The sequence below is a fragment of the Mastigoproctus giganteus genome, chromosome 11 (genome assembly GCF_048544385.1).
Source record: "Mastigoproctus giganteus isolate SK-2022 chromosome 11, ASM4854438v1, whole genome shotgun sequence".
Classification (NCBI taxonomy): domain Eukaryota; kingdom Metazoa; phylum Arthropoda; class Arachnida; order Uropygi; family Thelyphonidae; genus Mastigoproctus; species Mastigoproctus giganteus.
Genome location: NC_143585.1, coordinates 149,283,341 through 149,309,566, shown reverse-complemented (window position 1 = coordinate 149,309,566; position 26,226 = coordinate 149,283,341). Strand labels below are relative to the sequence as shown.

The 26,226-nt window shown below is 36.9% G+C and overlaps 1 protein-coding gene across 2 annotated transcripts in view; it reads left to right on the top strand.

Annotated features, from left to right (window-relative positions):
- Nup62 (nucleoporin 62) overlaps positions 1-26,226 on the top strand; it is a 293,033-nt gene that overhangs the window by 12,511 nt on the left and 254,296 nt on the right. For both annotated transcript variants that reach the window (XM_090384721.1, XM_090384722.1), the window contains exon 2: positions 7,339-7,469. In XM_090384721.1, coding sequence (XP_090240847.1) covers positions 7,349-7,469 — 121 coding nt within the window. In that variant the 5' untranslated portion in view covers positions 7,339-7,348. The remainder of the gene's footprint in view (positions 1-7,338; positions 7,470-26,226) is intronic.

The window sequence follows — 26,226 nt, the reverse complement described above, 5'->3', positions numbered from 1 at the left end:
GCCCTGTATTACTCCTTTAACCAGTGATTCCATTGTATTTTGTGGAACAGACTTTAAGCTAACAGGTCTAATTAGTTTAATTACTCCTGTCACCTTTTAATCCCTCTTTATGAATTGGGGAAACATTTGCACATCTCCAGTACATAGGGACAACCTCTGAATCCAAGGATGTTTGTGGCAGAGAAGAAAAATGTATGAGATGCATATAATTATCAGGCGACACAGAAGCCTATGGTACATATAAAATAGTCTGTAATCAAGTCAATAAGAAGGTTAGGCAGGTTACGAGAAATCTTTGGCAAAGGATGCAAAGAAAAACAGCCAAGAGTTCTTTACTTATGTGAATTCTAGAAGGAAAGGGATGAATCAGATCGGACCACTTAACATAGATGGGTTGATTATTGAGGATCATGCTCAGATAGCTGATATACTGAATGAGTATTTTGCATCTACATTCACACATGAGGAGTTATTCAAGGAGGGGAATGCCAGAAGTTTATCAAACTCAAACAGGGAGCTCAGTGATTTTGTAATAACTGAGAGCAAAGCAGAGGAGAAATTGTGGAAGTTAAACATAATGAAGCACCTGGGGTGGATGGGATCTATCCAGTTATATTAAATAAGGCAGTAAAGGAAGTAAGCAAACCCTTAGCTATAATTATGATTGCTTCTTTGGACTCAGGGGAGGTCCCCATGGACTGGAGGTGTGCAAGTACATCACCAGTTTGCAAAGGGGATTCAAAAGGGGTAAGCAAGTAACTATAGACCTCTTAGTTTAACTTGTGTTCTGGGGGAAAATAATGGCATCACTGGTTAAAGAAACATTGCAGGATGATCTAGACAAGACTGAAGTAATAGTTAAGACACAGCATGGGTTTGTTTAAAGGTGGTCTTGTCTGACCAATTTGATTGGATACTATGATGTCGCCACAAAGGAACTGGATGCAAAAAATTTTGATATCATATACTTGGATTTCAGGAAAGCTTTTGATACTGTTGCACATGGAAGACTGCTGTACAAATTGGTGCGGTATGGCATTAAGCGTAAGTTGCTACGATGGATAAAGGGATAAAGAGTGTAATCAATGGACACTGCTGTTCATGGATGAATGTTAGTGGAGTTTCCCAGGATTCTGTGCTGGGCCCATCGTTGTTTTGTGTATTCATCAATGATATTGATGAAGGAATATCAGGCTTAATATCCAAGTTTGCAGATGATACAAAGGTTGGCAGAGTTGTTAATGACAGTAAAGACAGTATACTACTCCAACTGGATCTAGGTAAGTTGGACAAATGGACTGAGAAGTGGCAACTGAACTTTAACATTGACAAATGCAAAGTACTGCATATGGGTAGCAACAACCCAAGAGAAACGTACCAATTGTGTGGTACTACACTCAGGGAAGTGGAAAGTGAAAAACACCTATGGGTAATTGTGCAGTTAGATATGAAGTTCTCTGAGTAGTGTAGATGGGCTGCCAGGTATAGGTCATGGAGTCTTGTCAATGATGTATAGGAATTTTATTAGAAGGGACAGGGAGGTGATTATCCCATTGTACAAGGCTATGGTCAGGCCACACCTTGAGTACTGTCTACAGGTCTGGAGACCTCATTTTAGGAAGGATGTACAATTGCTAGAATGAGTACAAAGAAAGGCAACAAGAGGAGAACAAAGGTGTGCTCTTACCAAGAAAGGCTTAAGTTCTGCAAATTGCAGTGTCTGGAGAGTAGGCACATGTGAGGTGATGTGATTGAGGTGTATAAGGCCTGGAATGGGTTGAGCAAGCTGAATGCTGATGGGATTCTTCCTCTTGCTGAGATTAAGAACCTGAGGGGCATAGATTCAAATTGAGGAAACAAAGTTGTAGAATAGATGTGTGGAAATTTTTTTTTAATTTTTTTTTTTATGAAAATCCAAAACATGAGAGGTATTATCACCTATAGTACTTAGTACTGTGCTTGGGTTGGAGGTTGAGGAGACGAAAGAAGATATTTGTTGACTTTAGACTTGAACTTCTCTAGACTATAATTTTTTAGGAAAAACATATGAAGGAAGGTTGTTCCAGAAAACGGTAGTTGAATGAATAAACGAGGAAGATGAAAAGTTGGTTCCGTGAGTTTGAAGTTGGACATTAAATGGATGTTGGCTGGTGGCGGCACGTGTTCGGACTGTTTTGAAAGAGATAGTGGGAATTATAGAAGCCAATTCAGAAGAACAGTGCCTGTGGAAGTATCTGCAGAAAAGGCATGCAGCAGAAACAGTACGTCTATGAGACAGAGAGTAGAGAGACTGTTAAGAGAGGAGTCATTAATTAACTTAACTGCTCTCTTCTAGAAGCCTGAGAGGTTTTGGGGGCACTGCCCCAGGTGTTGGAACAATATTCCACGGTAGGGCGGATTTGCTATCTGTACAGTGTGAACAGCTGTTTGGAAGAAAAGTAACGCCGAGAGCGAAAGAAAAAACCAAGTTTTTTAGATGCAGAAGAAACAATATTTGTAATGTGCTTGTGCCAAAAGAGATTAGAAGTCAGGGTAATCCCCAAAAGAGATATATGATTTTGCCTATTAAGCAGAGTGTCACCAAAAACAAGCATAGGAGCCGAAGAATCCTTTTTGTGAGATATAAGACAAGACTGAGTTTCAGAAGGATTGAACACAACTAAGTTATCTTTGCCAGCTGGAGAATTACCTGGAGATCAGCATTTAAGGAATTGGTAGCGGATATTCGAGAAGTTGAAGCTGATTGAGCAGGGCAGAGTTTCTTAAAATGGAAAGTGAATGCAATGTGCTATCGTCGGCAAAACTATGGATAGGATTTTCAGTCAATGGAAGAAGGTCATTAATATACAAGAGGAAATGAATGGGAGAAAGAACTGAACCTTGGGGGACACCAGCATTAGTGGAAACGTTAGAAGACAGAGGGCCATCTACCATCACCCTCAGTGAGCGATCAGAGAGAAAATTGGATAAATAATTACAAAAAACAGTTGCAAACCATAAGATTGTTTAGATGAACTTTATACCAAACAGGATCAAAAGCCTTTGAGATTTTTGATCAAAAGCCGAACCTTTCCATTGAATTTGTCGTTAAATGGGTTACAGAAGCCAGAATATCACCAATGGATCAACACTGACGGAATCCGTACTGGCGATCATTGATCAGCCAGTATGGATTCAAATTTGCCTTTAGCCAGTGGGTAGTCAGTTGCTGAAACAGACTCCCATCTCTTTTTGTGGAAGTTGATAGCCTAAATAAATTTAAGGCTGAGCTTGGACAGGCATTTGGAATGAATGGAGAGGTAAAATTGGAGGTTTTTTTGTTTTTGGCTGATGCCTCATAAGCTTGCTTCCTTCCATTGTATGCCTCTACTAATACTAATATTCTCATAATTACCGCAAAGGGTTTGCTTTCCTCCTTTGCTGCCTCTTAATATCATTGGATAAAATTCCCCAGTGGTAGATGACTTTCATCAACCGGTGAAATACCACCACTTTGCTTATTGGAGGCTTGAAGTGGTGAAACCCATGTTTAGTCTCTAGAGCAAAGTTTCCGGCATCCCCTTCCCCCCATACTTCTCCTTCAACCCATGCACGGTACTAAGTACTATAGGTCTTGATACCTTTCGTGTTGGGGTTTTCATAAAAAAAAAAAAAAAAAAAAAAAAAATTTCATCCACCCATACTGCATTTTTTATGTCCACCTCAAAAATGTATCCTCCTCATTCCTTTCAGTTATCACAGTCATTTTGCTCCTCGTTCTTGATAAACTTCTGGCATTGCCTGCTCTAAAGAATCCTCCATGTGTGAATATAGATGCAAAATACATATTCAGTTTGTCTACCACCTAAGTAAGGTCATCAACAGTTAACCCATAGATATGTGGCCCAGTGTGATTCAACCTCTTCCTGCTACTGTTAATGTAAGCATAGATGTCTGCTGTTTTTCTTTGAAATCTTTGATAGAGACTTCTAGTAATCTACTTTAACTTGCCTTAACCTCCTTTGTGACTTGATTGTAGACTAATTTGTATTTACCATATGCTTCTCTATCACCTGATAGTTTATATGCATCCTATGCACATTTCTTCTCTGCCATGTGTCTCAATAGTTCATCTAACATCCATTAAGATTTATGCCTTGAACAGTATTTCTTTGTTGGTATGATAAACGTAGTAGCTTCTCTGATTACTTCCCTGAATACTTCCCATTTAGAATTTGCTGTTGGTAACATCATCGGTTGGTCCCACTACACAATTTAAAAATTGTCTGAGACCTCTGTAGTCATCCTTATGAAAGTGAAAGCTTTTTTCTTTAACCTTGAAATTAGTTATGTCTTTAATTAAATTCCACATTAGTACAATGTGATCACTGCTACCCAGTGGATCTTTTACCTGCAGAATGTTAATGCATGAGGAATCAATGCTGATAATCAGATCAGTAGTATTGCTTTCTCTTGTTGCCTCTCTAACATCTTGCTGTATAAAGCAATCATCCAAGAAATCCATAAGGGTCTTGTGCGCGTGCGCGTCCTACTTTCAATTTTGTTTTCCCAATCCTTATATTACACCTAACTGATTCAGCATTGCACTCGTCACCCAAGTCAGCTGGGTGCATTGCCTTAGATTCAATATTCTTCTTAATTAATAGCACAACCCCTCCATCTCTCCCTTCCTGTATACATTGTACTCCCCATATTCAAATTTAACATCACTTATGTCTGAGTGACATCACCTCTTCACTATTCCTACAATGTCTACATTTAATGACTTACCATTCAAGTACTTCAAATTCATAAAATTTTTTTACAGTGCTCCCAGAATTAGTGTACATGCAAGTATACATATAAGTGTTCTTACTCTTAGTTACCCTAACAAAGCTCATGTATTCATGTGTTCTCTGATGACCCACAGCAGGGCTGAAATGGACAGGCATTTGGAGGGAATGGTGTGATGATTTTTTTTTTTTTTTTTGGCTGATGCTGCATAAGCTCATACACATGCTTTCTTGCATCACCTGCTACTACTACCTTGCTTTCCAGGCTGCTATATTTTTCAAGAGAAGCAGTGCAAGGATCACCTTCACCTTTGTATGCAGCTCTAGTTAAACTATTAGTCTGTGTTTTCCCTCCAAGCTAGCTGTTTTCCGACCCGCTTATCGCTGCCTCGATAGCATCAGCAAATATTCTTGCACTCTTTCTATTTAAGTGTATCCCACCCTTATAAAAAGTCTCCATGGAGGGCAGAATTTATTGACAAGGCTCTCAACGTATACTCTTTACTAACATGTCTGGGCAGAATTGCAGACACTATCAAATTCAATCCTAACTCGCGACGTTTTGCCAGCATTACCCTGTATTTGTTAGATAAGTCCCTAGATCTCTCTTACTCTTAATAGTGTCGTTAGTGCCAACATGTACAACAATATTACTTTTTGTGCCCTTAAAACAGCTTTTCCCAAACTTTTTTAGTCACGGAACACTTTTCATCTCACAACATATTCATGAAACACAAGTTTAGCAGGAGCCAAAGACCTGTTTGCTAATATTTTATTACATAGTATGAACCAGAGCTGTAATGCTCAATAAGTTCTACGTTGATATAAATATTTGTAAAATAATAAGAAAAGTTTACCTCAATATAGTACGTAGAACACTTCCATATGATAATATTTCTCTCCAGAAATTAAAACGAAAAAATTGAAAAACTTGCATTAGAGTAACAAATAATTAAAACTCAATTTAACACAATTAAAAATCAATTGAACGCAATTAAAAATAAGAAAATTAATTAAAAGAATTTTAACGAAAAAATTGCAAAACGATTTTTTTAAAAAATATTCTTTTAATTAATTTTCTTATTTTTAATTGCGTTAAATTGATTTTTAATTGTGTTAAATTGAGTTTTATTGGGTTAAATTGATTTTTAATTATTTGTTACTCTAATGTAAGTTTTTTTGATTTTTTTCGTTTTAATTTCTGGAGAGTATCATACGGAACTGTTCTACGTACTATATTGTGGTAAACTTCTCTTATTATTTTATTACATACGACGCACTGTGCATCAGGAGCATCTTTATTTCCAACACATGTAAAGCTGAAATTAAATTAACCGTCATTATACTTTTATTTTGGTCTTTTATTAGTTGGTTCTTGTTTTTCACTTTGGATTTTTGGGGAACAAAAGGCTGCGATTGTTCATTCTCACTTTAAAGTGTGACAATATTGTGTTTGTTTTCATCGACCACAGTTGCACTTTTAGAAGTACTTTGCCTCTCATTTTATAAAGTTCCTTTTTTCAACCGCCAATCCATGGTCACATACTTTAATAATAATATTTCAAAATACTAATAGTTTTCAAAAAAAAAATTATACAAGGAAGTGAGTTTAGTTATATCAGTTTGCTTCCTCTCCTTCAACCCACGTACTCCAGACTAAATCGCATACGAATGGCATACTAGATCACCACATTGCTACTTTCTTGTAGGTGTCGTTATCTCAATGCATACTTCTCTATGCAAAGCCTGCAAAAACAGTGTTCTGCGGTCTATTTGATTATTAGTCTATGCTAGTATATTAATAACTGAAAAAAAAATGTTAAATATTATAATGATACAAAAGTTGTGTACGCTACAAATATGCAAAATTTATTTATTTTATTATTTTTAATTATTAATTACGATTTTTTTAGCGGAACACTTCTTCACGTTTTATGGAACACATGTTCCGCAGAACACAGTTTGAGAAACTCTGCCTTAAAAGATAATATCAGCTCTAAGTCATCCACTTTTGCCCTTTATGCCCATCTGAATGGTGATTGTAAGTCAGTAGTGCAGTCTTAAAGATTTCTATGATATATTTATTTCTCTATGTAAGATGTTATGTTAACCCCTAGAATAATCTTAGTGAAGAGTGGTTATAGATGGAGCCATGACTAAGGCAAGTAGCAACATTCATGCAGAATGCAAGATACAGTTTAGTGATAACTTGGAACTCAAATTTTATTTTGTACGTTAAAAATTTCTGTTACACATTTTAAGGATTATGACACAAAGGCAAATTAAAATACTATATTTGCCTTGGCTTAAGTTCTGCTTGAAGTACGTGAGCTGTGCATTATTGGCTTTACTTAGATTATGACACATTGAAAGTATCACTGTAATGAATTTTCATTTATTCATTTTATTTTAATATATAGATTTAAATAAACCTTTTTGTAAATTGATTTATAAATTTTTTGGGTCACAACCTTAATATTAATTTCTAAACATTTCTTGTTGTGATCCCATTGCAGATTGGTTTTTATAAGCTAAAAGTAATATGTATATACATAATATATTTCAGGTAATTTAAGATGTCTTTCACATTTGGTAGTCAGCAGACAACTACTCCATCAACTGGATTTACTTTTGGTCAACCGCAGCAGCAGCAATCAAGAGGTTTTACATTTGGGACCTCAACCACACCAAGTACAGGTAATAATAAGCAGATGAAAAAAATAATAATAATTAAATTTCTTATGTTAATTTATTAAGAGAATTCTGTACTGTATGTGAATACTGAAGTGATTAAAGTATTATTTGTCATTACATCTTTTGACATGACCATTTTTCAGCAAATTTCAAACATGTTTTGATTTCAGAAGAAGAAAAAACCTGTACATAGTCACCTGTATTGAATACAGTTTGCTCTGAAAACTGTTGTCCAAAATATAATGGATGTTTAGTTTTTACATTCAACTTCTGTGGCCATTGAAATGAATTTCTAAAGCTAATAAATTTAATTAACTACAGTCGAACTTGGTTATAACGAGCATCAAGGGACCAACAAAATTTTCTCGTTATAATCATTACTTACTATATGATGAGTTAAAATAGATTTAACTCAGTGATGAGTTAAATCTCCCTCCTATTTTTTTAATTTCTCAATAACTTTATAAAAAGGTAGATTCAAAAAACAAAAGAAATATTAAGAGATATTATTTATATTAATAAATATAAATATAAATAATATATACCTAATATATAAATGGTATATACCTACATATTATTTATATTAATATGTTTGTATTCGGTTTTTAAATTGATCCAGCCAACCATTGTTACATTCAAAATCATCGCATCCAAATTGTTTAGCAAATTTTCTGGCTCGAGCTTTCAAGCTCAGACCAGCTATTGAAAATCCAGCACTTCTTTGTGTAGTGAACCATTGAAGCAGTGCTACATCGACTTTTGTAACCTTGCACTTTCTAAATTTTTTTTTTTTTTTTTTTAGTTTTGTTTTTTTCCAGTGCCACTTTGTAAACACAATTATTCTTCCACAATGTTAATACTGTTGAAGAGGACAAAGAAAACTTTTTACACACTTCAACATTTTTTGCACCATGTTCTAACTTGTGAATAATTTCGATTCTTTTTCGTGAAGCGAGAGAGAGACTTTCTTTTGTTAGTAGAAATGCTTCCGAAGGAAGGTTTCGTTTCTAACTGATTTTACTTTAAAATGACAGTAAAGTGATCTGCATATGAAGTTTTAAAAGTCCCGAAATGCACACAGATTTTTTAGGAGTCCCAAAATAAACTTGTGGTTCAGTGACAATCTGTAAATAGGGTAATGTGACACGCGGAACACCAATGCAGTATTGTATAGCCCCATCCCCGGAAGGACAAGGTCATAAACCGGCTGCTAATCTGATGCGGGTGGTCATAAAAGCTAAGTTGCCATTTTCATTTTTTGTCTCTTCCAAAGAATTGGGTTTTTCGACTACCCGAGCAATTAAGGGGTCTTTTCAGTGACGGACTTCCTTAGTCCAGAGGCGCCTCCATAGCCAGGTGGGAAGGAGCGCCAGTGTGTAGCACACGCTTCTTGATTCGAGCCCGTCACCACCAAATACAGAGGATGTGGAAAGGTCAAGGGAATGACCACCGCATATTCCTGGAGCAGTATGGCCTTAGTTGCTAATGATCCTAAAAACCAAATAACAAACAAACAACCTTAGTCCAGCAAGGCCCGAGAAAGGAGATATGTCCTGTCATGCCTACAGAGCATCTCTCAGGTTCTTGGCAGTAGAGCTAAATGTTGTGTAACTAGTTTGAACTGACCCTGCAGATGGAATAAAGATTTGGGGAGCTGGTTTATTTAGGAAAGAGGTTATCATCTAAATATACTATAGACCAATCTGTATTTATCTGGCAGGTTAGGGATGGCTCTATTGAAAAATGGCATCCCTGCTTGGGAACAATAGGACCATTGAGAGCTGTATTTGGTTAGTGGCATTGTTTAGGTAGTTCATAGCTCTCAAACACTTCATTTATATCAAGGAACACAAAGATATTAAACAAAATATTCCCTTCACTGGTTGAACTGCAGGTCCATTCCGCCTCCTATTTTTTTTGCATTGTGTGAAATTCATTGCTACCAGGGTGCAAAAGGAAATATGAGCAGATGTGTATTCCCTTTTGCAGTTATCAACTGCCCAGTTGAAGACATGAGTATGTAGCTGGGGGGGGGGGTGTTAACTTGAATGTGTACTTTTATACTCCAATCAGTAAAGCTGATATTGAATGTTCCTGAAGGAAATGGGTCAGATAATTGCTTCCAACAAATCCTAACCCACTCGAAATGTTCCTGTAAGAAATGATGTGGTCTATTACCATACAATAATTACTCCTACATATCTACTATGTTTACCCATCACATCAATTATTCGACCAGTGTTTCATGCCATGTGCTGTGAAGATCTCAGATGAAGGGAGAAAAAAAAAGATTATAGAAATGAAATAACATTGCTGTGTGGTATTAAGTACTCATTATTGTTTCTTCAGAAAATTTTGCCATGCTCTGACTACCTTGGTCATGGTTTGTCAGTTCATAAGGTTTATTTTGTCAGTTCAAGTGAGTTTACATGCTACTTTGAGTTTTGGGATGGCCGAAAAATCAAAAATAACTCAAATCAGTAAATCACTACTCCCTCCTCTTTGAAGTCTTTATTTACATTGCCAATTGACGATATTGCCAAGGGGGATGTCTTTGTTGCACACGATGTAAGGAGTGTGAGGAAATAAGGCGACAACTCAGCGTTGTTATAGGCCTATATGAGAGCTTGAAGGACAGGGTGGATGTCCTCGAAGAATCTGAATTCAGGGGCCCATCAAGCTGTCACATGCCCACATCAACGCCAGAGCTTGATCATCATGCACACAGCGGCAACCCCCAAGGTAGAATGTGCTGGTCCCACAGGAACTAGCAGTTGTTGGTGACTCTATTGTCAGGGAAACGGGGAACATGCTAACATGCTAGGTAAAAAGGATAGGTGGAACAGGACCAGGGTATGTCTGCCAGAGGCAAAGGTTGACGATGTTGTAAAGCAGATATTATCTTTTAAGGGCACAAAGGGTGATATTGTTGTACACTTTAGCACTAATGATATTAAGAAAAGGAGACTGGCAGAATTACTTAACAAGTACAGGTCACTGTTGAAAAAAAGCCATGAATTAGTGTTGAATTTGAAAGTGTCTGCAATTCTGCTGAGACACGATAGGAGGGAGTATATGATGAGAGCTTTGTCAATCAATTCGGCCCTGGAAAGATTGTGTAAGGCCCAAGGGGTAGAATTTTTTTCAGCCTGGTCTGTACTTGTTAACAGGACAGACTGCAACTACAGGGATGGGATACACTTAAATAGAAAGGGTGCAAGAATACTTGCTGATGCTATCGAGGCAGTGTTAGGTGGGTTGGAATACTGCTAGCTTGGGGGGGATACACGGACTAATAGATTAACAGTAGCCACTGGCAGAGGTGATATTGATTCTTGCACTGCTTCTATTGGAATGAGCAGCAGCCTGGAAAACAAGATGCAGGGTATTTCAGAGCCTGCTGCGAGTCATTGCGGTACAAGTAAACACATGGGTTGTGTTAGGGTAACTAAGAATAGAAACAGCTGCATGTATACTTGCATGTACACCAATGCCAGATGTTTGGAAAATAAATTTGATGAATTTGAGGTGTTGCTCAAAACATCAAAGGCAGATATTTTTGGGATATCAGAGACATGGTGTCATACAGATATAAGGAATGCAGAACTGGAATTTGGGGAGTACAATGTGTACAGGAAGGATAGACAAGATAGGAAGGGAGGAGGGGTTATACTATTAGTTAACTATATAGTATCGGTGTAAATACACCATAGTTAACCCATATATTTGAACTACGTATGTAGCGTTTTAATTGTATCTCTCATAATGTGGATATAACTTTGCAACTGTGATGGCTTGTTGTATTACCTGGGTACCTGCCCGTGCACTGATGATGAAGCCGAACAGCTTCGAAACGATCATCTGGGTGGTGGTACCGCTGAAAATAAATAACAGTAGTCTTCTCTACTAGAGAAGCTTTATTTATTTGAAGTAATGCAATAGCAGCTATCTCGTTGTGAAGGCAACCACATTATGAGATTCAATTAAAACGATGCCCTCTACCCTACATACGTAGTTAAAATATATGGGTTAACTATGGTGTATTTACACCAATACTATATAGTTAATTATCAAAACCCATAAGGATTATTCCCTGTGCATTTAATTTTCCAAAAACTATTAGTTAAGAAACACAAACTCCAAGGAAGTGAAGCCATTCGACAACGCTGGACAGGGCAGTGTCAAGTCAGTTTGGTGTGACATAAGCATTGAGAGATCAAAATTGAGAATAGGAGTGTGTTATAGGCCTAATGACTCTGATGAGTATAATAAGGAACTGTACAGTAAATCAGAGTCTTATAATGGGGGATTTTAATTTCTCAGATATTTACTGGAATTTGTAGGTTGGTCACTCACACACTAGCAAGGCCTTTGTGGATTTATTGGATGATTGTTTTCTACATCAGCATGTTCGGGAGGCAACTAGAGGGAATATAATACTCTTGAGCTGATTATCAGTAGTGATTCTTCATGCATTAAAAATCTGCAGATAAAGGAACCACTAGGTGGCAATGATGACAGTGTGCTGAAGTGGGATTTACTCAAAGAGGTAACTACCATCAAGGTTAAAGGGAAGGGTTTTTGCTTTCGTAAAGGTGACTGCGGTGGTCTGAGACCGTATTTAAATTCTATACGGTGGGACTAACTGATGATGTTACCAACATCAAATTCAAAATGGGAAGCATTCAAAGAATTTATCTTGGAAGTTACTAGACTTTACATACTAACTAAGAAATATTGTTCAAGGTTAAGGCCTAAATGGATGTCAGATGAACTAATGAGACATGTGGCAGAGAAGAAAAAATGCATGAGATACATATAAATTAATGGGTGACATGGAAGCCTATGATAGATATAAACTGTTCTGTAACGAAGTCACAAAGGAGATTGGGCAGGCAAAGGCAGATTATGAGAAATCCTTGGCAAAGGATGCAATGAAAAACTACAGAGTTCTTTACCTATGTAAATTCTAGAAGGAAAGGGATGAATCAGATTGGTCCACTGGATATTGATGGTTCAACTGTTGATGATCCTGCTCAGGTGGCTAACAAACTAAATGAGTATTTTGCATCTACATTCACACGAGGAGTTATTCAGGGAGGGGAATGCCAGAGGTGAATTAAACTCTGACAGCGAGCTTGATGATTTTGTAATAACAAAGAGCAAAGTGGAGGAGAAATTGTTGAAGTTAAAACATAAGGAAGGCACCTGGGGTGGATGGGATCTATCCAGTTATATTAAAGGACTCAGCAAAGGAAGTAAGCAAACCCTTAGCCATAATTATGATAGCTTCTTTGGACTCGGGGAGGTACCCATTGACTGGAGATATGCAAATGTGACCCCAATTCACAAAGGAAAATCAAATGGCAACACAAGTAATTATAGACCTGTTAGTTTAACTTCTGTTCCAGGAAAATTAATGGAGGCACTGGTTAAAGAAGCACTGCAGAATCATCTAGACAAGACTTCAGTTATAGCTCGGACACAGCATGGTTTTGTTAAGGGAAAGTCTTGCGTGATCAGTTTGATTGGATACTATGATACAGTCACAAAGGAACTGGTTGCAGGGAATAACTTTGATATCATATATTTGGATCTTAGAAAGGCTTTTGATACTGTTGAACCTGGATGACTGCTGCACAAATTTCAGCAGTGTGGCATTCGAGGCAAATTGCTGCTATGGATAAAGGGACGGTTGAGTGGGAGAAGACAGAGTGGTGATCAATGGACACTGCTCTTCGTGGACTAATGTTATTAGTGGAGTCCCTTAGGGTTCAGTGTTGGGTCCATTGTTGTTTTCTGTATTTATAAATGATACTAATGATGGTATATCGAGCTTAATGTCCAAGTTTGCAGACGATACAAAGGTTGGCAGGGTTGTTAAGGACACTACTGACGCTATGCTGCTGCAACAGGATCTGGAAAGGTTGAGCAGATGGGCTGAGAGGTGGCAAATGAAGTTTAACATTGATAAACGTAAAGTACTACATATGGGAAACTGCAACCCCAGAGCAACGTATCAACTCTGGTACTACACTGACAGTATTAGAGAATGAAAAGGACCTGGGGGTAATTGTGCAAGCAGATATGAAGTTCTTTGAGCAGTGCAGACGGGCTGCAAGAGTAGCTCATGGTGTCTTGTCAATGATATACAAGAATTTTTCTAGCAGGGATAAGGAGGTGATTATTACCTTGTATAAGGCAATGGTCAGGCCACACCTTGAGTACTGTATACAGGTCTGGAGGCCTCATTTCAAGAAGGATGTAGAGCTGCTTGAACGAATACAGAGAAGGGCAACAAGATTAGTGAATGGAACAAAGGGTTGCTCTTATGAAGAAAGGATTTGCAAATTACGGTGTCTGGAGACTAGGCAGTGGCAATGTGATCTGATAGAGGTGTATAAAGCCTTGAATGGTTTGAGCATGCTCAGTGCTGATGGGATTCTTCCTCTTGCTCAGAATAATCACCTGAGGGGGCATAAATTCCAATCGAGGAAAGACAGATGTAGGATAGATGTGTGGAAATTTGCCTTTAGCCAGCAGGTAGTTGGTTGGTGGAAGACTTCCATCCCTTTTTTTGGAAGTTGATAGCCTAAAAAAATTTAATGTGCAGCTGGACAGGTATTTCGAAGAAACGGAGGCGTGAAGTGGAAGTGTTTTTTTTTGGCTGATGCTGCATAAGCTTGCTGTCTTGCATCATTAGCCTCTACTAATGCTAATTAAAGAGGCATTTAAGAATTGCTCAAAGCACAGGAGTTGAACTTGGACATCCTCCAAACATAACTGGTCATTCTAGTATTAATTTCATGGAGTGTGTTGATTGTATGTGGTGCTGGTACACATTCTGCTAAAGAGTATTTAACCTTTCTTTTTATTTGTTTTTTTTATTTTTTATTAATTTAGTTCTCTGCGTGTGCATCAGTATGTTTGATTTCTCAGGTACCTTTAGAGAATATGGAATTAAAAGTATTTATTGAGGGTTGCCTCATATAATCAGTATAACAGTCAATTACCTGCTGCCATCCTTCCTCAAGTTGAATTTATTCCCTCATGTGTATAGTCTGAGTAAGAAGAATGATGTCATCAGCATTTTAGCTTACTCAATCAATTCATAGCCATAAACAACCTCAATCAGATCTTCATGCAGATCTTCTCTCCAGATGCTGCAATTTGCAGAACTGAAGCCTTTCTTGGTAAGAGCAACCCTTTGTTCTCCACACCAATCTCGTTGCCCTTCTCTGTATCTACTCCTGCAGCTCCACATCCTTCCTAAAATGAGGCCTCCATACTGTATGCTGTACTCAAGATGTGGAACAATGGGATAATCACCTTCTTATCCCTGCTAGCAAAATTCCTGTATATCGTTGACAATATCCTCATGTTCTGTCCTGGCAGCCTGTCTGCATTTCTTAGAAAATTTCATATCTGACTGCAAAGTTACCCTCTGCCCCTTTCCATTTGTTTTAATTTCTCACTGCACTGAGCGTAGTGCCACACAGTTGGTATGTTAATTTAGGATTACTGTTACCCATTTGCAGTGGCTTGCATTGGTGTCAAAATTTGCAGATGTAAAGATTGGCAAAATCGTTAATGATCAGTGTCAAGCAGTACTTCAGGATGACTTGAACAGGCTTCAAAGATGATCAGACAAGTGGCAGCTTTATTTTAATGCTGCCGAATGCAAGGTCTTACACTTGGAGGATAGCAACCCACAAATTAATTATACATTTAGTGGGGTTGAATTAAAAACAGTGGAGGAAGAAAGGGATCTGGGAGTAGTAATATTTGCAGGTATGAAGTTTTCTGACCAGTGTAAACATGCAACCAGGAAAGTCCATGGGAACATTATCCTGTAGAGATAGGTAGGTTATAATTCCACTGTATAAGGGAATTGTAAGAACACATTGAGAATACTGTGTTCAGATATGGAGACCTCATCTGAAAAATGGTATTGAGCTTCTTGAAAGGGTCTAAAGACAGGCAACTCAAATGGTGAGATTGGCAGGACGACCGTATGAGGAAAGACTGATTATGTTGGCTACAGAGCTTGGAAACAGATACCTCAGAGGTGACCTGATTGAGGTTTATAAGGTTCTGAGAGGGATTAGTAAAATGAATGAAGGTGGCATTCTCACTGTTAAAAAGAATTTCAGAACTAGGGGTCTTAAATCCAAATTACAGGGGTTGAGGTTTAGATTAGATTGTAGCAAGTTTTCTTTTAGCCAGCAAGTTGTTGATTGCTGAAATAAGTTGTCCCCGCAGATAGTTGAGGAGACAGTTTGAATAAATTCAAAGGTCAACAGGTTACCTGTGTAACGAGGGAAGCAAATAATTTATCTTCTTATCTACTCTGTTTTTTTCACCAGTGCAGTAAAAAGCCTGTGTACTCTATGGCAAATACTATTACTTTGCAATTTGTCAATCCTACACCTCAATTGCCTTTTCTCAGCCCAGCTGCCTAGTTTTTATAGATTTTATTGCAGTAGCATACTGTCATTTACTGTCCTTAACCACTCTGCCAACTTTCGTATCATCTGTGGACTTAGATATTAGGCTTGATTTGCCTTAATCAGTATCATTAATAAATATAGAGAATGACAATGGGCCCAGCACTGAACTTTGGGTGACTCCTCTAATTACATTAAGCCAAGAAGAGTGCAGATAACCATTCTCTGTCTTCTCCAACACAACCATTTCTCTATACCAGGGGTGGCCAACTTTATTTGTGATGTGATTGACTTTTTTCCTTCAAAATGTGCCGTGATCTACCATCAAAAAAATTTCATTGCACAAGGTTAAAAAGTTAATCAACACATAAAAGTGCCGATCTTAGTTAACTTATGTAATTTGTTTCTGCTCAACTTGTATTCCTTTTTCGCTGTAATTACTACTTCATTCATTTTTACATTTTGACTATTATCTTTGCTTTGATCTATTAATTATTATTTAGTTATTATTATTATTTTATTTATTTTTTTATTATTATTATTATTTTTTTTTATAAATCAAAATCACTTGTATAAACAACTAATTGTAAGATTCCTCTGGCTTTCTGTGTAAGGAATCACTAGTGTATAAAATTTATGTTAATAAAGAATCTTATTATTATTATAAAAGCATTGTTTATAAATTTTAAAATTCAATACAATTCAGAATTCTTATTTTAAATTCATATGTATTTAAAATTTTAATTTAAGCGAAGTTTGTGTCTTCATGTCATCTGCCAAGCTTTCAAAATCAGGGATATACTGTGATAAGGCCAACAGTAAAGAATCTTCTGTATGCAATCCATAAGAGTAGAGCGATTCTTTGTCTTTGTTTGTTTCAAATACGAAAAGGCCGATTCACATAGATATGTGGAACCAAAACAGGAATTTAAAAGTTCACTGCATTTTTTTTTTACATTTGGGTACTTTTCTCAGCAAACATAATTCTAAAACTCTCTTTTTCTGATGATCTGGCTTTTAGGAAGATATCTTTTTGCAATATAATCATTTCATTTTCAAGTAATATTTTGTCCATGTGAAAAATCGCAGCAATTTTTTCCTGCAATTTGTTTCGTATCTAAGTCGACATTAAATGGATAAGAAATATTTTGAACAATGTCTTCAATTGTTTTAAAATTACTGAATCTGGTTTCAGAACTGCCACAACATTCTCAATTTCAGAAACATATTTCTCACTATTAAATTCAAAAACAGGATATTTTTGCAAATGATCTTGCATATTTGCGAAATGGTCGAATTTATTTTTCTTTGAGATCCTTAGCCATTGCCAAAAATTGATATTTATATGCATAAATACTACTAATCATGTCACCCACATTTTTATTTTTTTAAAAAAGTTTGATCAACGAATTTTTTAATTTCATTCAGCAAATTTGGAAATCTCTGTAGAGACTCCAACTCAGCCACCTCACATCTGTATGTAAAATCAGATCTGGTTCGTTTTTATCAAGTTGCATTTTGAAAAGTTTCCTTTGAAGAGATTGTCCTCTGATGGAATTCATGATTTTGCAATCTCTGTCCATAACACTTTTAGTATTTAATCTTTTGCTGGCTAACACTTGTTGGTGGATGATACAGTAGTAACTCAAAAAAATCTGGGAATTCATCATCCTTTTGGCACAATGTGATGAATCCGTTAAGATGCCCCGTTGTGAGATGTAGAATCTTACAAATTAATTAAAATTAAAATATTTGGGTTTTTTCTCAAAGTAAGATTAACATAGAAGAACGGTAGATTTAGAGATGGGATAATATAAGCGTGAGATTAGGAATGGTAGCAAAGGGGTAAACTATAAATTCCCATAATACAAAAGAGCAAACAGGGACAGCAGGACTAGGTAAAGGGGTGGCATTTGAGAATAGGCATGAAAATGGTTGCTTGAGAACGAACAATAGGACAGGAGATGGGATTAGACGAAGCACCTCCTTTGATCTACAACACAGTCAGACCAAAACAGGAAGGGAGTGCTCATCCAGTGTTCATTTCAAATTAAGACCGAGGTCAGGCTGACTGATATCTGAGTTTCTGATACTGTTAGAAAGAAAGGTGCGATAATAAAATGAGTGTTTTGGAGGTTGCCGGTGGACATCAAAGGGTCATGCTGCCGGTGAGAACAAAATAAGAATGTTCGAAAAAGAGGTTAGTTTGCACGCTAGGGAGACATCCTGGGAGAAAGGTGTTAGCGAATGAAATGGAACGTAAATTTAGACAGTAAGGGGAAGATTGGTTGGAGTCCTTGGGGAAGGCATGCCAGGCTTGAGGGGACAGTGTAGAGTTCAGGGAACAAAAAGAGAGCACGCAGAAAAGAGAATTTATCAGAGAAAAAAAATGAGAAAGAGTTGAATGAAATATAGTGAGGAGATAGTTGACGAAAAAGGTCGAAGTGAGGTTATCGGGAATGTAAGGGGTGAGAACAAAAGGGGTGAACGTGTAAGGGATAGTTAAAGGGAATTCGGCAAACAGTGAGAATGAGAGAAGAAGATTCACATAGATGACCAAGTCCACTGAGGAAGGCGATAATACCCTGAAATAGTCTTGAAAGGCAAAGTAGCAGCCCCGGAACAGAAGGTAGAGGTCCTGACAGGCAGAGTAGCAGATCCCAAAAGCTGAGTAGCAGTCCTGAATGCCTTACGATATTCCCCTGGAAGCTGTAAGGTATTGCTCTGGATGACGGAAGATAGCAGCCCTGAATGAGGAAAGGGTAGAAGGCCCTAACAGAGACATCCCGCCAGAAATTAGAAGTAAGTGCCAAGTTAACATAAGCACTCTTTAAATTATAAGAATGACTATAGGGAATAATAAGAGAATTATAGGGGAAGATCATATGGGAAATTATACACTAAGATATATGTACATGTAGATGAGTATAGTTGTGGTGTTAGAACATAGTAATGAACAGAGAATATATGGAGATGGTCAAATCACATATGAATGAATAGAAGTAAAGTAGCTAATATAGATGGGGAAATTAAAAGGGATAATTAAGGTAAATACAGTCATATATGATGATCCAGTTGTACTATGGTGACCAAGTCAGAATGTGTTTTTGTTTAGTGCTGGTATGAACCAGATAATTAAGATAAAAGCTAGTTAATAGGATGGTTTCAATTGTATCATGGTAATTTAGCCAGAGGAGGTTTTGTGATTAGTATTGCTGTATAAGAAGGAAGGATTGTATAAGAAAGTTGAATGTGGAAATTGAGTGTGATCCCTAAGAAAAATTGATGATACATTAGAGAAGTTATCATAATGGAAATTCATTAAAGTTTTAATATCCTTGTGCTAAAAAAGTGATGTACATGAATATAAATTTACATAATCAATTAGTTCATACAATGTGTCACATATATAGTGTTATCATGTTATAATATGTGCATAATTATTCTTAAATTCTTGTCTTGTATATATGTGTAATAAAGATTTGTATATAGCCTTAATGAAGTTGTGAAGTCATTTTGAACACAGCCCAATCCGAAGAAGGAATATACTTAATATAGAAATTCCCAAGAACCCAATTTCTTCTGTGAGATATACGAGTCAGATGCGGAAGGTGGGGTAAGGAAAGGAGAATATAGGCATTCGTCATACAGATAAAATCCCCCCCCACCGTCATTGTTTTAGCTCCATCTGTTGTTACTGATAAGAGCGTAAATAGTGGTAATTTAATTTTTTCAATAAAATGTTTGAATGAGTTAAATATATCAAGACCTCTAGTTCTTTTAATGAAACCATACCGAGCAGTTCTTCTCTAGTGGCAGAATCATTGCAAACCATACAAATAAAAATGAGCAACTGAGCTGTATCACTGACATCTGTAGATTCATCCATTTGTAAAGAAAAGGACACACAATTAGCAATATCAGCACCCAATTGTTCGCTCACATTTTAACTCATTTTTTTTGATGCGTCGCATCACAGTATTTCGAGATAATTGCAGATCTTGAAGAGCACTTTTAATTTCGATTTGTTCTTAAAATTTTCAAAAAGAGAATGTTATTTCTAAAAGTGCCTCTTTGATGAATTGACCATCAGAAAATGGTTTGCATTTTTTTGCAAGAAGACGACTCACTTTTAAATGATGCTACAGTTACTGCTTTAGATTGTAAATCAGGTGTCGTGAAGAAATTTTGTTGCGCGAATAATCTGGATTTAAGTTCTTATAATTTATTTTTTCTAAGGTCACTATTCGGCGGAAAATCCGATTGATATTTACCACGGAGTGCGTAGAAGTGCCTTTCTAAATTTCCTTTTTTGGGTATAGCCACGGAAGCATTGCAAATCAAACAGCAACATTTTTCTTTCACTATTACAAAAAAGTATTCTAGTTACCACTCTTGATGAAAATTATATGTTTTACTCTTTTTCGTAGTATTCATTTTAAATGAAAGTGTATTAAATTAACATATAAATACTGTCCAGTTATTAAATTAGCAAAAGCAATGCTTACCGATTAAAACACTTTAAAATGTGCTAACCGGAAAAATATTCTGTCTGAACAGCTAATGTAGGATAATTGATGAAGAGGATTCCCGAATGAGGAAGTTGTTTCCAAAATAACTGGACAAACACACCCCCGTTTATTGCTCTATTTGGTTATATTGTTATAAGAATCAATTTTGAATGCCTTTGTGATATTTCTCTAAAGCTATTTCTGGAGGTCACAACCATAAAAACAATAAAAACTATTTGCACTTTCCGGTTTATTGGACTTTTCTGTTAGTGCAATATAATTATAAACGGGTAGTAAATTCAATCTTATTGCATTTGTAATAATACCGACTGGTGGAATTCTGTGGAATTTTACGTTATTATGGTGAAATGTGTTTCTTCTTCTTCTTCAATGAAATCTTCAATCTTGCAAAAAAAACGAAAATAAATTTTCAAAATCTGCTCTTCGTTCCTATTTTTGAAGCTTCGTAAAAAAAAAAAAATAACGCACTGGTAGCGAAACCCGCTGCGCAGTATAAAATTTTGGTAGTATACCTGACCGTGCAAATCGAGGGATGACTGTATATTTAAAATTCGTCGTGATCGACTGAAATTAAAGCTGCGATCAACTGGTAGATCGCAATCGACTCGTTGGCCACCCCTGCTCTATACATAGCATAGCATAGCCTGCTTTGATGCCCATCGTCGTCATCATCATCATCAGCCATTTTCAATTCACTGCATGTTATCCTGGCAAGAAAGTCCATGAACTCTTGAATTTCAACTGTCCATCTCTATTGTGGTCTTCCTGGTTTTATTTTAGCTCCTATTGGGTACCATTCTGTTATATTCTTAGTCCATTTGTCATCAAATCTTCATGCTGTGTGTCCTGCCCAACTCCATTTCACTTCTTTAGTTTTGATAAGAATATCCTTTACCTGAGTTTGCTGCCCAATCCATGTTTCTCTTCGACAGTCTGATTCCTAATATAATTCGTTCCATTCTGCTCTGTGTAGTTTTCAGCTTCTCTTCCATTCTTTTGGTGAGTGCCCAATTTTTACTTCCATAAGTCATGGTGGGGAATATACATTGGTTCATTATTTTACGTTTCAGACAAACTGGGATATTGCTCCTCAGCATATGGCTATATTTCCTGAACTATCCATCCGAAAACAATTTCGGATGGATAGTTCAGGATAGTTTCAATTCAACCAACCGTTGTTACATACAAAATTGTCGCATCCAAATTGTTGAGCATTTTCCACTTGAGCCTTCAAGATCAGACTGTCTATTGAAAATCCAGCATTTCTTTGTGTAGTGAACCATTGAAGCAATACTACATTGATGTTTGTAGCTTCGCACTTACTAAACTTTTTTTTTTTTTTTTTTTGTTATGTTCTTTTCCAGTGCCGGTAAACATGGTTATTCTTTCACAATGTTGATACTGTTGAAGAGGACAAAGAAAACTTTTTACACACTTCAAAATTTTTTGCACCACATTCCAATTCAGGAATAATTGACTTTTTTGCAAATCAAGAGAGACTTTCTTTTGTTAGTAGACATGTTTCTGAAAGAAGGGTTCATTTCTAACTGATTTTACTTTAAAATGACAGTAAAGTGATCTGCACACAAGGTTATTAGAAGTCCTGAAATGCATACAGAGTTCTTAGAAGTCCCATTTCCAACAATCTTAGAAAACTTGAAATAAATTTATGGTTCAGCGAATACAAGACTATCTGTAAATAGGGTAAGGCGACAAGCAGAATGCCAGTACACTATTGTATAGCCCCAGTCCCCAAAAGGACAAGGTCATGAACTGGCTGCTAATCCGACGTGGGTGATCATAAAAAGTCAAGTTGCCGTTTTCGTTTTTGTCTATTCCAAGTATTGGGTTTTTTGACTACCCGAGCAATTAAGAATGCTTGCATAGTTACCAAAATTAGTACAGTATCTCTGTGTAGTACGCTTGTTATAACAGTGAGTGATTGTACAGAATTACATGTATATTAAAATCATTATGGCTTTTTTCTCATTACAGCTGTGGTTTAGTTATTTTTGTGCTTGTTATAACCAAGTTCGACTGTATATGAATCCACCCTTTTCAATTTCTGTTCCATCAATGATTGTATACCTTTCCTGTGGCATACTTATTCATAGTTACCTTTGTTTTAAAAATATTCATCTTTAGTCCAAAATCCCTACTAACTCTGTATTACTGATTTAAGATTTTCCTCTAATTCTTCTTGATCATGGCTTATCACAATGTTATCTGCAAATCGTAAATGGTTTAGGTAACTCTCCATTCACATTGACTCCTTTCTGCGACCATGCCAATCTTCTGAAAGCTTCCTCAAAGGCAGCAGTAAACAACTTCGGAGATATTGTGTCTCCTTGTCAAACAATACACAGACTAAAAGGTTAACAGTGGCCGCAGGCAGAGGCAAAAGTGATTCTTGCACTGCTTCTATTAGAATAAGCAGCACCCCTGGAAAGCAAGAAAATGGAGATTTCCATGACTGCTGGGAGTCATAGTTACCCTAACACAGCCCAAGTAAATACAATGGCTGTGTTAGGGTAACTAAGAGTAGAAACCGGTACATGTCACCAAAGCTAGGAGTAGAGTTAATAAATTTAATGAGCTTGAAGTGCTATTCAAGGCATCAAAGGCAGATATTGTTGGGATATCAGAGACGTGGTGTCACACAGAATCACAGCAGTACAGAATTGAAATTTGGGGGGTACAATGTGTACAGAAAGGACAGGAAGGGAGGAGGGTTTATGCTGTTAGTTAAGAAACACAAAATCTAAGGAAGTGCATCGAATTGATGTTGGTGGACAATGCAATGTTGAGTCTGTTTGGTGTGACCTAAGCACTGGGAAAGGAAAAATGAGAGGTGTGTATGTTTTAGGCCTAATGAATCTGATAACTATAATGAGCAATTGTGCAGAGAAATACAGTGGACCAGTAAATCAGAATGTCTTATAATGGAGGATTTTAACTTTCCAGATATTGACTGGAACCTGTGAGTTGGTCACTCGCACACTAGCAAGACTTTTGTGGATTTATTGGATGACTGTTTTCTACAGTAACATGTTCCAGAGGCAACCAGAGGGAGTAATACTCTTGATCTGATTATTAGCAGTCATTATTCATGCATTAAGAATTTGCAGATTAAGGAACCACTAGGTGACAGTGATCACAATGTGGTGATGTGGGAATTACTTAAAGCTGTAACTACCATCAAGGCTAAAGGGAAGGGCTTTTGCTTTCTTAAAGGTGACTACAGGGATCTCAGAAAGTTTTTAAATTCTGTACAGTGGGATCAACTGATGATGTTGCCAAGGTTGAATTCTAAATGGGAAGCCTTCAGGGACTTAATTTTGGAGGCTACTAGGCTTTCCAACTAAGAAATACTGTTCAAGGTTTAGGCCTTATATCTCAGATGAATTAATGAGGCTCATGGCAGAGAAGAAAAATGTATGGGATGCATATAAAGTATCAGGTGACACAGAAGCCTATGGCAGATATAAGCTTGTCTGTGATTAAGTCACAAAGGAGGTTAGGCAAGCGAAGGCAGAATACGAGAAATCTTTGCAAAGTATGTAAAGGAAAACAGCAAAGAGTTCTTTACTTATGTAAACTCTAGAAGGAAGGGGATGCATCAGATCGGACCACTTACCATAGATGGGTTGACTATTGTTGATCATGCTTACGTAACTATAAACTGAATGACTATTTTGCATCTACATTCACACATGAGGAATTATTCAATGGGGGGGGAGTGCCTAAAGTTTATCAAACTCTAACAGGGAGCCAAGTGATTTTTTAATAATTTAGAGTAAAATGGAGGAGATATTGTTGAAGTTAAACATAAAAAAGGCACCTTTGCCGAGCAAAAGAACCCTGGCATTGTTTTTAACTCTGTTTCCTTCACAGTGAGGCCCTCATTTCAAAATCAGTAGTACCTGAGCTATAAAAAGTACTGGATGAGATGATCAAAACATGATACTCCTAAAATAAACATATGGTGTGGACTAATGCACGATCCCTTGCTAGGTCCATTTATGTTTGCTGAAAGGACAATAACTGGCAACATTTATTTGGATATGCTTCAGCTTTGTTTTCCCTCAAGTTGAAGACAGAAAGAGAGAAAGGAGTTTCTGTGATTTTTCAGCGAGATGGTGCGCTGCCTCATTTCAGCTGTAATGTGCAGAATGCCCGAAATGACAGGTTTGCTGATCGTTGGATCGGAAGAGGTGGACCTGTGTCGTGGCCACCAAGAAGTCCTGACCTGATACCATTAGACTTTTTCTTATGGGGCTACCTGAAGAACATCGTCTATGCAGAAAAGATTCATGATCTGCACCATTTAAGAGAGAGAATCACAGCTGAAATAGCAACTGTTATATCGGAAATGACTGAGTGCACAAGGACAGAGATCGACTACCGCTTGGATGTTTGCTGAGCAACGAACGGCGCTCATATTAAAACATGCTAAGGTATGAAGTAAAACTAGAATTCTTGTAGATATTAACAAATAAATCAATTGATTGATGTAAGTATTTGCGTTGTTATTTTATCATGAACTCACGGACGCCTTTTTCGATGACCCTGTATATAGAACAATGCTGTGTAACAAAGCTCTTTATCTGTCAATCAGACTGAAATTATTAGAGGCTATGTGTGGTCCATACTATTACACGGAGTTAAAACTTGGACTCTGTAAACATCTAGCATGAACAAAATAGAGACCTTCGAAATGCGGATCTACAGATGCATGCTAAAAATATCTTGGTTAGACAGAATCACCAACATTGAAGTGTTGGAAAGAGCAGGGAAAAAACAAATCGTTGAGTCTAGTGAAGGGAAGGAAAAGTGTCTACCTGGGACACATTCTTAGAAATGAGAAATATAATTTGCTCCAAGTAATAATAGAAGGGAAAACAGAGGAGTGGGTAGGAGGAAACTTTTGTGGCTGAAAAACATCTGCAACTTGACCGACAGATCAGCTGAGGACCTTTTTCATCTTGCCCAAGAGAGAGAGAGAGAGAGAGAGAGAGAGAGAGAGAGAGAGAGTGTTACAGCATGGTGATCACCAACTTCCAATAAGGAGACTGCATCAAAAGAAGAAAAAGTAGAAAGGTACCAAGATTTTAGTTGAATATAATAAGTAATTTTAGGAGGAATAGCAAGTATTCTGGGTTTTGTAGAGGGCCAATGGCCTGATTCTTAAAAATATAAGTCATACCAATTGACAAAATTTCAGAAGTTTTCAGCTCAATGTCACGTTCAGTTAAGCTTAAATTCCTATTGTACGAAATGTGGTAATTGAATAACGAAACTGTTGCAGTAAAATAAATATAAGGAAATATTTGCACCTTACAAGTTATCCCTTTTAAAATAATTGGCTTGGGCTTGAACACATTGTTCCATATGTTTCTTCCCAGCATAGAAACATTTCTGAAAGTCATCTTGTGTAAGCCCTTTTAACACTTCGATAAATGTTTTTTGACTATCTTTAATGAACTGAAAATGGGTTCTAAAGGGAACCCATTTTCAGTTCATTAAAGTATACTTTTCAATTTAGGGAAGAGAAAAAAGTCACAAGTGTCTGATGAGTAGGGTGTGTGTTCATACACAGATTTGTTTTTTGACTAGAAACTGTTGAACAGAGAGCACCCAACCATCCTTCCACAGTTCTTGTCTCTTCCTTCTAATTTTTTCGTGTAGCTTTGTCAGAACTTCATGTAGTTTGTTTGATTGACAGTTTTAGTGGTAAATGTTCAGCCATAATAATTCCTTTAATATCAAAGAAAACAAGAA